The sequence below is a fragment of the Battus philenor genome, unplaced genomic scaffold (genome assembly GCF_028537555.1).
Source record: "Battus philenor isolate CCGP_79_NKW_IND1 unplaced genomic scaffold, ilBatPhil1.0.hap1 SCAF_18, whole genome shotgun sequence".
Lineage (NCBI taxonomy): Eukaryota > Metazoa > Arthropoda > Insecta > Lepidoptera > Papilionidae > Battus > Battus philenor.
In genome coordinates this window covers 8,078,283-8,095,408 of record NW_027181680.1, presented here as the reverse complement: position 1 = coordinate 8,095,408, position 17,126 = coordinate 8,078,283, and the positions used below count along the sequence as shown (strand labels likewise).

Genomic DNA, 17,126 nt, shown 5'->3' with positions numbered 1-17,126 from the left:
TTTTTTTGTTTTATTTAAGATTTCGTAATATCATCTATGATTTTTTCACGTCACCAAGTTTGTGTCGAAAAAAATGTACAATTTTGTACTCAAAATACTCATGGTACCACAAATACTCTCACAAAGGAAGTGTTAAGCAGGATTTTGATTTTAACGTGCTCGGTGTCTTATTTGATAGAGAACACAGAAATTTTTACATTTTTATACTTAGTCTGGCTATGAATTTAGTACCAATTAAAATAAAAAAGGACAAGACAATACATTTCAATGTCAAAATGAATATTGATTGCGTTTTCTCAATTTGACGCCAATCGGTGTTAAATATTTTTGTGTTAAGACGGAGCAGAGTAAAGAAGAACCAAATTACTGTAACCACATTACACAAAACATATATAGAGAAAACTCATTATCGAATATTTGAGCACTCTGTTATTAATAAATACAATGAAACCTCATCTGTTAGTAGCCGAAAAATATCCGGCTTGACATGTATTATTTATACAAAAAAAGAATTAAGCAGTGAAGAAAAATTCAAAGAAATCCTGTCCGTAAGCTCTGGGATAATGAATATAGCACTATGAACCATGACGTGTATTTTTAAAATTTGTGGCAGGCAACCTATAAACGACCCACTGGTAATTGACCGATAATTTAAGAATCATGGAGGAATCAGGAGTCACAAAATATTTTATTTACAGGCGCGAATTTTATACTACTGAGCAATGTTTTAATAATCAAAATACAGTTTTTTACTTCAAGTTTTAGTGTTTTAAGGTCTATAGAAACTTCCCACTTAGTCACCGGAGTACAATGTGGACATTATCCAATTTCATGGTTTTGCTTAGTCTTTAGCTGTCATAACGAGTGACAGCTATATAAGCTATATATATCTGAACTACATTTTTGTAAAGATGTCAAAATATAGGCACAAATATAACAAGATACGATTCTTGTGGTGGTTAAGACTTAATAATACCTTATTCCTTAGCCAAAATGGTTAAAGAACACAAAGCAGGTATGAAAGCACCAGAACCGAGGACCTGGTCAAAATGCTCAATCCACACGAGCGTGGATGAAACCAAACGTTTTGAATTTCAACATAGTTGAAGACTGGCAGTCATCCAGCCGGTCATGATAATTTGAAGTAACTGAAAAAATGCGTAACGCTGGCAGTGAAACATTTTTGCCCCAAATGGAGTACATGACTTTTGATAAGTGGTCTCCATGTTTAAATGACTATTTACTAGGGTTTACAACACGAAGATCATTTTCACCTTCATTAATTTTTGATTTTATTATATTCATCTATAATATTCACGTTTTATGTAATAGAGGAAAAAGATTTTTCATGGTTACACTAAGGCTAGATTAAGTATTTTAAGAATTAAAAAATAAAACAAAGCAACCTTTTATATACATTTATAATAATATGGATTGTATTAATTTGTAACGTACAAAAATAAAGTTGGAAAAATTAACAAAAGTCACATTTAATTTAATAAAAAATTGTTATCAATTTTTAAATAAAACAAGCTATCAACATGTTTACTTAAGATTTTTTTTATCGTAACCTAACTATATCTATACAACAGTGTCCCCTCTCTATACATAATAAATAAATGATTTTACAAACAACATCTCATAACCAGAGATCTGCTATTCAGATTCTTATTTACCTGAAGTTGAAGTATTAGCTTATTATGGAGAGCACTTGTATCAGATATAGAATAATAAATCACCAGATTTGACAAAGAAAAAGAGATATGTGCATAATTATACTCATTTGTATAAATAACATGATAAATTACATCTGCTTGAATTCAGGCGAAAACTAGTTTTTTATAGTTTATTAACTGATTGAAAACACAAAACAGATTAAGTATTTATTCCTCTGAGTATCAGACCTCTGGAAATGACTTAAATCTAACAGGAATTATATGAAAATTTCAATTAAAATGCTATTTATACACACTGCTATGTACATAAGAAAAAAGTGTTATTACAATGTCAATTCAGTTACAACTGGGCTATTTGCTAATTAGTAATAATTAATCTTTAAATGTTAACAACTTTTAAAAATTCCTTAAACATTAAAGAGACGAAATATAAAATTACATATTTAAATCTAGTTTTGCAATAACAATAATGAAAGAATGTCACATTAGAACACAACTAGTTTATAAAAGCGAATAAGCTTTCCAAAAGGCCTTGGGTCTAACTTTTTCATAATTTATTAGCCATTTTATATAAGATATTGAAATGCCAGATTTTTCAGAATCATCTTTGTAATCAGCATATACAGAAATTTTATTTTATTTTTACAATTTTATCATAATATAACCATAGTCAAAGCTATATAAATGAGATCAAGCCATTTATCTAATATTTGAATACTTCTCATTAAAGCATTTACAATAAACATTTAGTGTTATATAATCAAAGCTAGCTAAGCTTGTACAAATAGTTAATAATGTAATAATTGGTGAACAAATTTATTTTCTGAGTATAAACACTCAAACAATATCAAATATTGTAGGAGTGTCAGCAGTATGTTATTTCTTTTTTCTCTGTTCATATTCAATGGCTCGTACTTCTGATATGATCTGTCTTTCCCTTGTAAGAATTCCATCCAACTGGTCCGTGAATGCATCAAAAGAGAATTTTGTCTCAAACCTCTTTCTTCCAGCCTCCCCTAGCTTATCCACTAATTCTGGAGCCCAAACAAGTTTACTCATTGCTCTGGCAAATGATTCACTGCTTGCATCACATAAAAATCCAGTGACATCATTAACTATGGTTTCTGTAGGACCACCACTATTTACTGCTATAACTGGTTTCTTGTAATACATAGCTTCCAATGGTACTATACCAAAATGTTCATTAGAAGGCGTATAAACAAGTGCTTTACAATGATAAAGCAAGGAAACCTTTTCATTATCATTAGGTGATTTCATAAACGTGACCTTGTCTTCAATATCTAACTCAGCTGCCAGATCAGTCAATTCAATGTAATGCTCCATATTCTCCAAATTGATAGGGTCAAATCCACCAGCCATAATCAAATGAATCTTATTCCAGTCAGACTCACTGAGGATATGTTTCATGTGCTCTAATGCTCTTAAAGCCAATTGCAGATTTTTCTTCCTCTCATATCTATTTATTGACAGAAAAATAAACTTATCTAAACCTACAGGAACAACTTCTTTTAATGGTTTGGGAACTGTGGTGTTAAAAAAATCTGTATTGATTGATGGGTAACAAATATCAGGGATGTCTTTGATTTTTTGAAAAGCATCCTGATAAACCCTTGCTGTGTATTTACTATTTACAAGAACTTTGTCGGCTCGGGCTGTAGTTATTTCTTCTAGCCAATTTAAAGGAGCTCTATACAATTTCTTCAAAAATCCACCTTCAGTAGTCAAAAGCTTATCAGGGTGATGGCAATAGAATACAATCCGAAAAGGTCCTCTGGCCATTTTTAAGAATGGTATGCACAAGGATATTAGATCACAAAATATAAGTGTCGGTTCTTCCGCGGGTATCACGTACCAAGCTAAATATACCGCTGCATACACCATGCGCACATAAGCACATGCGGCTTTAAACCTGCCGAAAATGGAACGCGGAATCCAATCTCCAACAACAGTTACGGGAAATGTTCCATTTCTAGTCTCTGGGAAACAATGTGTGGGATCATGGTGGTTAGTATAAAAAGCTACTTCATGTCCTTTACTCTTAAAAGCTAATGCGGCATCCAGTACCAGACGTTCAGCACCTCCAATTCCTAAATCCGGATGAAGGAATAATATCTTAACCATATTTGATAATTTTAATACGATACACTAATGATTTAAATTACATTAAACTATAATAAAACTTATCGAGTAATAAATGATAATTTGTTTCCGTCGGTGTTTCAAGTTTCGTCACTGATAGACGTCAAACGCCAACACTACTGCCAATGTCAATAAATATTACATTGCCGCAGTTGACCTACACAATTTTATAAAAATTGTCAATTTCGACATTACTGGAATATTTATTTAAAAAATCATAGTATTCAAAAATGATAAACAGAACTCTATTATGACATAAGCGCATTCCAATATCGTTTATGCAGTTTTTTTCGTTCAAATTTATATTACACCTAATTAATCTCAGAAGCAAAACAATATCAAAAATATTCCAACAATTTATATCATTCTTATTAAATGTATACAAGATTTTGAATAATGAATGCAATTTATCAAGCCTATTCATCGGCAAACGTGCGTGTTAATTCGAATGACTTGCAGCTAAAATACTAGTTATGAAATACTACTCGAAATCAGTCGTCTACTATCATACGATAAGACGATTATTCTGTCTTTACTTGAAACGCACCGTCGGTCAGGGCTGGGTTAGCAATTGGGCGATAGTAAAAAACTAAAACGCAATATTACTGTTTGATAATGAATGAAATGAAATCAACTTGTCTGTGACAAGGTTGTATTATATCCTTCAAGACAACTTGATGTTTCTTCGGCCATTGAACCTTTTTTTATTAAGAATTATTTTAGATGGAAACATAATTGAAATCCGAATTATATTTTGATTTAATATTTTAATGCAGTATTAACCAGGAAAACATATTCTTTTTCAAAAATGTTATGTTTAATCATTGTTGGGTATTGGGAAACTCTAATTAAAGTTTATGGATTGGAATTATTACACTTGTTTTTCTAAATATCTGTTGCAAGGTCTTTGAAATAAGTGACAGTTAAACCAAAATTAAAACTTTATAGAACTGTCACACTAAGTTAAAGAAATGATTATTGCCTATGTTAATTTTCACATAGGTAACTTTATTTTTGTGACCATGTACAATAAAAAATGTAATTTAAATAAATATAAGACACAGAATGACAAACAATAAAAGAGAGAAAATAGGATATGTTAAAAAAAATTAGGGAATACATTTGCAGTTACAAACAAACTTAATATTTGGAAATACAAAATGATATAACAGTAATAAAGACTATATATACATTTTAAATAACTTTAATTCACTTTTAATTTTACAGGAAACAAAAAATGTCCAAGTTATTTAATAAAATTTGTTCAAAAGTACAGCCAATTTATCATTTTTATTAAATGAATATTTAAATTATTTCTTCATTACATTAAATGCTTTGTGCAAATTGCAGACAACATACTTATAATAGTTTGTTTTCTAATTAATATTTTGAAAATTATAAATAAATTTTGCTACACAGACTAACTCATTAACTTAAAATTAATTATAATTAAGAAATATTAGCATTTTTTTCTCAGAGCTCATCTTTTCTTTCAATCTTTACAAGTTCTACATGGAATGTTAAGGTTGCAGATTTTGGTATCTTCGGTGGTGCACCAGATTCTCCATATGCTAATTCAGGAGGGATTACTAATTTTCTATGTTCTCCTTCACACATTCCAATAAGACCTTGATCCCAGCCTTTAATAACTTGACCAGAACCAAGAGTGAAGGTTAATGGATTACCGCGAGGTATAGAACTGTCAAATTCAGTGCCATCTTCTAGAGTTCCCTGAAATGGTAAAAATAAATATGCATTACTTTTTTTTGTAAGATAAGTAAAAATATTTTATGATTTTTTCCTCAAAAATTGTTATTATGTACAGATCCCTGTAAGCCATTAGTTAATCCAGAATATCTTTTTAAAGTGCATTCAATGTAATTAAATGACAATAAAACAAGGCCAGGAAATAAAAACAAGCAAAATAATGCAACATGCTTTGCAAGATTAGGACTTAAAACTAAGCTTTCCAAATAAAGATGTTATCTAGGTGAATATACAATGATTTTTCAGTTCCTGTGACAATAAATAGAGTTTCAAGTTGTGTTTCTGTATAACTATGTTGTACTACTAGTGTAATTGTAGTAATGAAATATTATAACTTATATTTCAAAATAATAGGAGCTTATGTTCATCATTCAACTTCATTCAACCTACATCACTCAACTACAGACAAAATTTATTGCAATATAGTACTTTATAAAATAAGTTTATAAAAACTGGGCAGAATATGGTACAGGCCGAATGAAAATGCAGAAAAAAGATTAAAAAAATTGTAATCGTTAGTTATATACATACTGTATAATGCATATGCAGCAAATCTCCTTTTCTACTCTTAATTGTACATTCCGTCGGTCTCTTTTTAACTCCGATTTGCAATTTCTTGGGCGCAGAATTTCCTATAACAACTTGTGAAACAAAACTCATGAATATTATTACAAAAAGCATAACTTTGCAAATATTAAAGATTGTAACATTCATTGTAATAAAACTATTTATTTATCAATCTGTAGATAATTCAAACTTTCCGCGTTTCCACGTTGAATTATATTTATTTATCTTTAGTATAGGTTATCTTCCATAATTCATAAACACGGAGAGTAAGCACAATATTCTTTGTTATAAATGTTACAATCAGATCACAGATTCGCAATTTTTTATGATGTGTTACAATAGACTCTGGTTAAGAAGTAAAAATTATACAGTGTTCCGATAAAAATTTAAATAGTAAATGTAAACTCTTTATAATTTTAGCTATTAATGTTTGATTAACTTATAATCATATAAATATTTCCTGACATTGATTTTTAATATTTTAAGAGTCAATGTAACATATTACATATTACACACATTATATGTTACAATGATAACGATTAATAGTATACTATTAAAATTAAGATATAAGAAGTCGACTGTTACGTTATTTACTTTTAGTTTGTGTCATCAATATAAAATTACCATCGATGAGGATAAGGTAACAATTTAGTTGTCAAATTTATAATTGAAAACATTAGTGTGTATTGTGTACGTGCAGAATATATATATATATATATATATATATGTTATATTTGAGCCAACTTTAAATCTTTATAAAATATGTCTGAATGTATTTCCTATCCAAAATTTCTATTAAATCGGGCATCTGCCTCAAAAGAAATAATAGATTATGTAGAAAATTTATTGATAAAGGATGACGAATTCACCAAACATTGTTTTCATAAAATTATGGTAAGTAAATTTTAATAAAACCGAAAAATGTTTATCGCATTCCTTTATACTACAATTATTTCACAATAGTTATACAAGTTATACTCATAAACCTCTAGTAAAATTATTTCAATAATACTTTTCTTTTTATAAAAATGCCTCAAGCATAAAATGGTTTCTTTGAGTAGCCTAGAATCTTTTACAGTAACAATATTACTCTTCAAAATTATAGTTTAGATGGTGGATATTGTAATGCAAAGTATCTTTGACTCATTAATTTTTTTATTTAATTTTAGGTTCAAAACTGGAAGGAAGATGATATAGAACTCTTTAATATGATATGTCATTACTTCCAAGCTTCATTTGTGCCTGTGGATAGTTTTTCAAAAAATAATAATATTTACTTTTATACAAGCAGCCTCACCCTTGTAGCAAACATAATTAAACTAGATTTCAGAATTACATATAGAAGAAATACATATGAAGTGGACATTCTGTTCAATTGTAAGTCATCAACTGACTGCTTTGAGACCAGAACAACAATTGATGACATAGTTACTTCTGTTATTAGGAGCAGATTGAATGATGAAATGGAATTGAATTTGTCTAATTTTTGCAATGACCCAGGTATGAATTATATACGTATTTTATATCATTTCACATCAGAAATATTCAAACCTATGTAAAATTTATTTGACAAAGCATTAATATATAATTATCTGCTTTCAGAATTTATTCGCAAGAAAATTAAGTTTTACAAGTTAAGTCTTTTGGCAAACTTCAAAATACTGATGTTAAGAATGGGCAAAATAACGAAGATTTTAAATTTAAGCAACAATAAATTAGAGTATGGGCATTATATTTTCTCTAATTTTACTAATTGATACAGTTAAGTTTATTCAACTAAATTCTTGACTCTGGATCAATGTGTAAATTTTATGATTAATTGATGCATGTGTTAAAGAAAGAAATAAAAGATTGATACGAAATCAACGGTAATGTTAAAATACATCTTTCTTCTAGGTGTATTTATTTATTTTAAACTTTCTCTTAAAAGTTGTTTTCATTACTAAACAGGAAACATACTACCTTAGATCCTTTTTTATTTTTAATAGGGATTTTCATTTATGAAAATACTAATAAATGTATAGTTACAGGTAAATGCCCTAATATAGTATTGTCCATGTTTCAGTTGTGTGCCATTAAATGTGCTAAATTTCTTCATAAGAGGGGAAATAATTGGACTCAACTTAAGTAATAACAATGTAAGTTTAAAAAATTTACTATAAAAATATGATTTTATCAAAACAATCAACAAAATTTTGTGCTCTAATTTCAGATACCATCAATTGACGAACAGGTTCGAGCAAGCAGTAAAATTGAAAGGCTATGGTTAGAAGGAAACCCATTATGTGAGGATATGGAGCCAAATGACTATATTAAGAGGATTCTAGTCAAATTTCCAAGATTAGCTGAATTAGTAAGTTTTGAGACAATTTCCAATTCGGTTCAACAAATAGTGTAATGGCCACCAAGGCCAGGAATCTGTATCTGCCCTGGTGCAACTACTAAGTTGCATATTATAGATAGATATTTATGTAATATTATAGATATTTATGTCATTGGTGATTCCAACCCCTACCATACAAGATAGAAGCATTGCTAGAGTTCTTCCACCACTTCCTCTTCCAGCACTAACTCTGTTCGAACTAGTCAATAGCAACTGATCAAGTCGAGGCTGGACCCTTTTCAGAGCCTTTGTGTCTGTATGCTAAATGGATATTATCGACGAGGGACAATCCAAGCCAAGGTTCCCCAATAAGAGCTTTTAAGTTTAGTCACTTCATGCAGCATCCATCTGTGAGCTCGGCAACATCCCAATATGATGAAAAACTAGTTTCTAGTGGTCCTACCTGATGCTGGAACCAGCCGGCAGACAAGACAAGACAAGACATCTTTATTGTATTAATTAAGAAAATGAATACAAATTTTAGGATGGGGTGAAAATAAATCAACATGGTATTTTGTACCCTTTTGCAAAACATTTTATAATCACACCAGATGAAAAGACTAAAATGGTTGTGGAGAAATTTTTAACTCTATACTTTGCACATTACGATACGACGCCGAGAACAAAGATCAATATGTTTTACGATGTTAATGCTGTTTGGTCCATGTCTACAGATTTCTCCAGTGAGTTAATTTTTTTTTGTATTGTCACGGACATTATGTACTTACTACATGAGATAACGCAAAAAGAAATGCATTGTCTCGCCATTTCCTTGTTTGTTGATAATTAAAAACAAGGCCATAAATCGATTGAAAGTGATGATTGTTAGCTTTGTATGATGATTGTAGTCCTAGAATTGCTGAAATTGGAGGCTAAAAAATATAAAACTAACCTTACATAATATTTACATGTACATGTATGTATGTACTTTAGAAGCAGGAAATTAGTTCCAGTAGAGAAAAGAACCATTAATTTTATCACATTTTATCCTCATTTTTAAAACTTAATATGTATAATATATAATGCATATTTACAGAATGCGAAAGTCTGGCGATGCCGCATTACGCTAAATATTCACGTAACGCATTAAATTCAACATGTACAAACAATAATCAGCGGTTTATTAGTGGCCGGGATACTATTACCTCGGTGCTCTCAGAGTTCCCTAAATCGACGCACGACATGAATTCATTTAATGTCGCTGTTGTGCTAAAGGATGTAAGTTTTAAGTCCTGTCATTGTTTTCACTATTTTATTTAGTCAAATTGTTGTATGTAGAGTGTAACAAATATCAAGGTCACTGACCTGGCTTGAAAAATTACTCGTCTGAAGTGGCAGTGGGCGGGGCACATTGCACGTGTTGCTAACCCAAGGCCGTTGAGGACAAAAACTTCTTGAGTGGCGAGTTGGCCATCCAGTAGGTGGACCGACAACATAGTCAAAATCGCGAGAAGTAGCAGGATACAGGCAACACGAAACCGGTGATAATGGGGATTTTTTGGGTAATCCTCTGCCTTGAAGTGGGCTTTTACACGATGATTCAAATGTAGGTATCTTAACACATTCCATGACCATGTGGGGCGTATACGACCCCCGCTGCACTTTCCGTTTAGGCCATTTGCAGTTCTCATTAATAAACATAGGATTCTTAAAAAATGAATTGTAGGCTCTAATATAGATTACTTCACATCACGTATGGCGCGTGCGTAATGCATATTAAAATTTATAACTTTCCCTCTATATATAGCTTTGCAGTAGTAAAAAATTGTGAAGCTTACGTCTTAAACGACTTTTAAAATTTTTATTGTGGGTCGTATACGTCCCATGCGGCCTCAATGGAAAATCTTCCAAAATTACCGTGGCACGGAACGTGTTAAAATTCCAAATTTCCCTGCAGCGCCTAAATATAAGTAAAAGTATATATTATTGTTTCGTTATGAAGGCGCCATAGTTTATGATGGTTATAGGTGATCAACAATTAAGCATTATTAATCTATAACGACTTATAAAACAGAAGACAAACGTATAGTAACTTTGACTAATACTTTTTGCGTATAGATCACACTATAGAATATCTGATCAATGTGTAAAAAATTAGTAAAATGTTCGAATAATTATATTGAAAAAAAAAACGATGATCTTTTTAAAATAATATTTAATATAATAATATTTTGTTTACAGAACAAGCATATGATCATAGTTTTAGATGGAATCTATAAAGAGAAAAGTGTTTTTTTAAACGAGATCTATATTGAGAAAAGCGTTGACAATGGTAATTTAAATAAGGAAACACCGGAAAATTACATAAGATTTCGACGGACTTTCCTTTTTAACATATATTCAGTCAACTCCGTCTCGTCGTATCTCATCACGCGAGAAATGTTTAGCATATCCTTAGCGAAACGGGAAGAAAGTTTGAACAGTTGTCAGGTTTAAAAATATTTTTTTACCTTATTTATTTTATTGTTAGGCAATCAATGAACATGGTTCATGACTACATTTTACATTAAATTCTCTATTAACCCTAGAGGTATCACTTCATTTTGAATTTACAAGGCCAAAATAAAAGTATAAAAGAAATTTCTATAATCCATTTTACAAGCTATTGTTACAAAATAACGTAAATTATTATTAACACTTATAAATATGTGTATTTTATATGGTTCGCATAAATAAACAAGCAAACCTTGCTGATAAATGAGTAATATACATTGAACATTGGATCAACCAAGTTACATACTTAAAATCATCAACTATTTTTTTTTTAATTTTAGTTTCCTGCAAGAAACATGAGTACATTAAGCCTCATAGATCCAGATCCAACAGAAACTTATCCAATAATGAAAGCATTTATTTATCTCACAACGTTAAATAAATCTGAAGCGGAAAGGTGATTATATTTGGTTCCTTTTATGTGATTTCATTTATAGTCAACTATTATCATTGAAAAATAATGAAATCTCAAGAATATCATTATTTATCATACCATCATATTTTAAAGAATTAAATTTAGAATAGAAAGTAACAAGTATATAAATTTTATATGTTAGAAAAGTAAAAAAATCTGTTTTCAAAAAGTACATGTTTAATTTCGAATGCCGCCACTTTAATCGGACTTAATAGGCCAAATCTAGTCTAGTAATATTTTGACTTTAATTTACCCTTGTGCATTAGATTTCATTTGTTATATTATAGAAACCGCAGTGCCGCGCCTTGTGCACGCGCACGGGAAAAGGGGGGTTTTAGTAATAGAGTATCGATGTCGGTGCTCGTACTCTTTTTTGCTTGGTTCACCTCGTAGTTTTCTCCTACGGCGCAGTACAGCGGTTTCGTTGTCACTATTAATGATGAATATTAGGCTCGAATAATATTACATGTTTCAGACGCCTGATATCCCACAACTGGGATATACGACTTGCTTTAAAGGAATTCATTGATGATATAAAACGCGAGGACGTACCTAACCAATATTTGATGACAGAAGAAAATATTTATTCAGATATTGCAACATCAGATGAGTTTGATTAATTTATTAAAATATCTTTAAGCTACGAGTTATTTATTGTAACCCTATATTGAAAATATTACTGGTTTCGACGCTGAATTTTTTTAAAATTTTTGGCAATGGAAAATTTGTTGCATTATAAGGGTATTAAAAATTTTTGTGGTCATCATCACATGAGCATAGAAATAGGCGGCTGCGTTCAACATTAAAACCAAATGTCTAAGTAACAATAACACAAACCCTAACAGTATAAAATTACACAGACAAACGCTGATACTAATAACTATTATATACATTTCTTGGATACATTGATGATTTATTATTTTGCTTCTCTTTGGTAACTGAACTTTTTCATAGCCTCAAAAGCGTTGCGTTTTGTTAAAAAGAAAAGGACAAACTATTGGCGAACGTAAAAATTATAGTTATATAGCATCCAACATTACAATACTATACAAAATTACTAATAAATAACCCTATGACCTAACCGTTTTTTACTTTTATACAATTAGACACTACAAATTGACGATACGGACCTCTTATGAAAATGGTTTAAATTATTAAAAAAAGAAACAATTTTCACAATGTCTCTAGATAAATTAAATATTTCTACAAAATACAAATCTATGAATATCAAGTTACAAGTTAATAGGTTATATCCTCTTCAAGAGGTACGCCGAAAAGAAAATATATTTAGGGAAGAAGAAAACGCCAAACATGTTCCTAAGCTTAACAATCTTGAATGGTTTGAAATTAAATTAAATATTTGTACCAAAATAAAAAATATATTTTCCTATATGAACCATAGGCCAAATTAAAACACATATCTTCTCAAACGATTGACGTCAATCAAAAAGAAAAATATTGTCAGAAACTATCTTTTAAAAAGTAGACATTTTGTTAACCAAATTATTCTTTTGGACTTCTCGTGCACAAGCCAGTAGACGGGGCGTGGGTAGGGCTTCCACTAAATGGACCAACAACATAGTTGATGTCGTGGGAACTAGCTTAGTGCGGACTGCGCAAGACTGGTCATCGTAACGATCTTTGGGGAAGGTCTATGCCATGTGGGCATACACGCAATAGAATATGTACTTGAAACTGAACATTCTTAACTGTACGAAGTTTGTAATGAGGGTAGCTAGTGATTAATAAATAAGCATATTATGAACAAATGAAACTTCAGAACAATTTAAGATTCTTTTAAATTTACTTACAACCATTTTTTGAACAGTTTTCTTAAATCTAGTGTTGTGTTAATACTTTTTACTTGTCTTTCTTATAAGTGCCATTCTTTGTTTATGTGCCTCCGTGACAGCTGCGCGTTTATATGGTCTTAGTTCGTCATTACCGAATCCTGGTATCCACATGTTCCACTGCCGTTCTACAATATGAAAATAAAAATTATTTATAACAATCATTTTATTTCCAAATAAGCGATAAATATATTAATCATTTATATTTGTTTCATATAAGTATACAACTAGTTGATGTTTAAGAGATAAAACTTTTATCTTTGTTACAGCATCACAAAGACATTGCATGTGAAAAAATTTACTGCATTTTTGTGTGGCATGTGAAATTAAGAACCAATAACTAATAATGTATCTTATTCTTTGTTTGCAATAACACATGAATTGAAATTTCTGAAGATACATTTCCTGTAGTCCCATTTAATAACAGAACCTTTTTTTTATTGAAATTACCAGTACACTTTTGACATAATATTCTATTGGAAATAAACTATACATAAACCAAACCATAATTGTTCACCAGATTCATAGTTAAAATGTTTTTTTGCTAAAATACTAATGAAAGTAGCTTTAATAAGTCACCAAAACAACAATGTATCTCTTTCTCAAATTTTTACAGTCTATTTTTCTCACAAGCAATTACTTGTTTTTCTTGCCCATTGCAGGATTATTTTTTAACACAAGTGTTTTCCATTTTAAGCCAACTCGTCAAACTTACACAAAAATGATTTAATAAATAAGTGAAATTAATGGTAGTATGCAAAATCTTCAGCATGCAATTTTTTTCAGTAATTTGTGTTGTAAATATTTTTTTCTATGTAATTAAATATAAATCCTATTTTTAATAACTAATTGGTAAGTCACAATGTTTAATTTGCTTATGTAATAAAGAATGTTGTAGTTTAATATCCATAGCCACAAAGAACTGGCACAATAGATTTTCTTTCCTTACACTTGTTATATTTTGTCTCCAGTTTCTAATATTAATTGATAATAAATTCCTTAACTTAATAAATAAACAAAAATAAATATTTTCAGAGCCCCACTCAAGATAAATATTTGAAATACGAAAGTGCTTTTAAAAATAAATCAATGCTACTATATCCAACAATTACATAACAACATAATACTTGTTAGATATTTGGTCAATTAAAATTATATAATTTTTTAACTGGTTTTTACACAACAAAGTCTTTACACTAAATCATTTCTGTTTCTAAAATAGCCTTTTAAGACAAAATATTTAATTGTTTGTTACTAAATTTTACATAAACATTTAATTTGACTTACCCAAATGTAATTGTACATCTTTAAGCTCAACATTAGGTGCATGTCTGTGCTTGGCCAGTGAACATGCTGCATTCAGGGTTGTGTCTATAAAATCATCAGCAAGCTGTAGTAACATTTCTTCCACTTCCTCATCTAATTGTACTGTAGGATCGACTTCCCGAACCAGTTCTTGCAGACGAGGTCTACTAAGCAACTGGAAATAATATTGCATATATTATATATAATAACTAATTAATATAATTAATATAATATAATAAAAAAATTATATAATAACAATTCTGCTAAGAGACAAGTAAACATCCTACCCATAAATAATTTTAAGTTTGAATTGTTAATATCACACTTGTTTAGAAAGTTATGCAAGGAAAATATAAGAAGATCATTATAAATAATTGCAGACAAAAACTTAGTTTGTAGTTGGTGATACACTTATTGTTAACTACAGCCAATAGTATTTTATCAATACATAAAAAAGTGACATTGTAAAAGACAATAAAACACGATACACACAAGGAAAGCATGCCACATGATTCTTAAACTATTTTCTTATTTTTATACCCTTTATTTTAAGACTTACAAGCAATAGGACATTTTGGTGCATATTTACCTCATTTAAAATTATTGTTATAATACACTAACTTCAATATCTTTTAAATTGCCATTAATAAACAATGTAAACAATTAAAATACATAGCCAAAAGCAATTTGTTATATATTTTTTTTTATTAAGAAGTTATAAAGGCTACTCCAAGGAGGGTTATACTCTAATAGCAAGGGTCATTAAAAAAAAAGGTATTTTACTTCATCAATAAAATAAGACTAAAGTCAGGAATTCTATTCATAACTCTAATAATCTAGAGTGGCACCTTAAAAAAAAATTTTAATTATGTTGATATCTAGTCTTCGACAACCAGGCGTAATCAAAAAATAGAGAAATAAACTACAAGAAGATGGCATTATGCAGTTAACTTAATCTCAAAGTACCTACTAACGGAATAGATATTAAACTTGGAAGGGTACACAGAGTACACGAACATCTTACAATATCTATAAACTTTATTAAGTTGTTCTTGCTAGAACTTTTCTACTATATATAAAAAATCTTGTGATGACACATGAGGTTTTACCTGTAAAAAAGGCATAAGCTACGCACAAAATGTTTGCAAAAAAAAATCCTCCGTAATATACCAAACACACTTATACACTATAAAACAACAATTCATTATAAAGACCAATTTGGAATCACCTTGAAGTGTTAAAACTCACCTGTGTCGTTTGATCTCCGCTACCAACTTGGTTCACTTTTGTTCCAACTTGTGGTTGTGTTCCCATAGGACTGTGTTGAGATGGAGAGCCCTGTATTGATGTAGCCTGTAGTTGGGGACTTTGTAAAGGATTGTTTACGTATTGGATAGCGCTTTGTTGATTTAGATTTCCTATGGTAGGCATGTTTGGGCCTTGGCCAATTGAATTATTTGCCATAACTTTGGTTAAATATTTACTCTTTACAGAATTTGTAAATATTAATCTATGTTAATAATAAAAATATTGGTTCTACGTTTAATTAAAATGAAAACTTTACACTATGGGTACACAAGAAACAAAATAAGTTGTGACATTAGTAGTGTTGCCTTATTTAATATCGATAATCAACGACAACGACAAACACGTATAGATTATTTTACACAACTCGACCAAAACATAAATAAAAAACCGAAGATTAATATAACTTTAAATTAAAATCAGCATGGTATAATAAAAAATTAAGCAACTTTCAATTAAATTATGTACTTTTGACAATTTAAATAAAAAAAGTTTGAAATATGTCTTTATTTTAGTTACTGGACGTTCAATACAAGGCAAAGATTACCACGGTGATCGGTCAGGCGTCCCCCCCCGGATGTGGAATGTCACTACCCTCAAAAATTACTGAAAATTTTATTATTCAAGTTTTAAGCCCAAAAACTTATAGCTACCCTTTGAACTTCCATATTTTATCGACCCCTTGTTAAACCGCGAGCACAACCGACGCCAAAATAATTGTTTTGTAGACAAAAGACATTAAGCAACGGCCATATTCAAAAGGGTATACTTTTAAATTTTTTAGTCTTCTTAATATTTTGTACTCAATAGGACAGGACGTAATGAACGCTTAGCCTTAACCCTCTTTTATGGTAACGAAATCAAGAGTTTCTTGGGAAGTCTCGGCTCAGACTGCTACGTACTACGATTTCAACGGATTGGGAAGCTGCCAAGCTCTTAGATTTGCTTTGGCGGACACTTCAAGGACCGACTAGATACAAAGGACCCCACGGCTTTTGCTGTAATTCGTCGGTAATACTCGTATAACGTCTTGATATTTCCTAGTTACAATCTTCATAATGTGTTAGCGCTGGTAAAAGGAGTGACAGAAGAAACTCCAGCAACATTTCTATCTGGATTGATTGGGCGTTATCGACCACTATGAATACACGAGCCAACCTCGATTCCGACGAGGCTGGTTGGTTTTCGACCGGCTGACAATAAAA

At 30.4% G+C, this 17,126-nt stretch overlaps 4 protein-coding genes across 4 annotated transcripts; 1 reads left to right on the top strand and 3 right to left on the bottom strand.

Annotated features, from left to right (window-relative positions):
- Positions 1 to 1,444: 1,444 nt before the first annotated feature.
- On the bottom strand, positions 1,445 to 3,833 carry Alg2 (alpha-1,3/1,6-mannosyltransferase Alg2). The gene has a single exon (XM_068763504.1). It carries the CDS (start codon positions 3,816 to 3,818, stop codon positions 2,553 to 2,555), a length of 1,266 nt encoding a protein of 421 aa, XP_068619605.1. The 5' UTR covers positions 3,819 to 3,833; the 3' UTR covers positions 1,445 to 2,552.
- Positions 3,834 to 5,025: 1,192 nt separating this feature from the next.
- Positions 5,026 to 6,438, bottom strand: LOC137920233 (peptidyl-prolyl cis-trans isomerase FKBP2). Its single transcript, XM_068763507.1, has 2 exons — positions 6,135 to 6,438; positions 5,026 to 5,567 (listed from the first exon to the last, which is right to left on the bottom strand). The coding sequence occupies exons 1-2, from the start codon at positions 6,315 to 6,317 to the stop codon at positions 5,310 to 5,312; spliced, it is 441 nt and encodes a 146-aa protein (XP_068619608.1). The 5' UTR covers positions 6,318 to 6,438; the 3' UTR covers positions 5,026 to 5,309.
- A 548-nt stretch (positions 6,439 to 6,986) lies between these two features.
- On the top strand, positions 6,987 to 12,104 carry LOC137920229 (nuclear RNA export factor 1-like). The gene is made up of 10 exons (XM_068763503.1): positions 6,987 to 7,064; positions 7,340 to 7,670; positions 7,773 to 7,890; positions 8,236 to 8,308; positions 8,383 to 8,523; positions 9,038 to 9,236; positions 9,590 to 9,771; positions 10,735 to 10,983; positions 11,328 to 11,443; positions 11,937 to 12,104. The coding sequence occupies exons 1-10, from the start codon at positions 7,062 to 7,064 to the stop codon at positions 12,079 to 12,081; spliced, it is 1,557 nt and encodes a 518-aa protein (XP_068619604.1). The 5' UTR covers positions 6,987 to 7,061; the 3' UTR covers positions 12,082 to 12,104.
- On the bottom strand, positions 11,296 to 16,213 carry Taf12 (TATA-box binding protein associated factor 12). The gene is made up of 3 exons (XM_068763506.1): positions 15,865 to 16,213; positions 14,599 to 14,791; positions 11,296 to 13,439 (listed from the first exon to the last, which is right to left on the bottom strand). Exons 1-3 carry the CDS (start codon positions 16,078 to 16,080, stop codon positions 13,312 to 13,314), a joined length of 537 nt encoding a protein of 178 aa, XP_068619607.1. The 5' UTR covers positions 16,081 to 16,213; the 3' UTR covers positions 11,296 to 13,311.
- Positions 16,214 to 17,126: the final 913 nt, after the last annotated feature.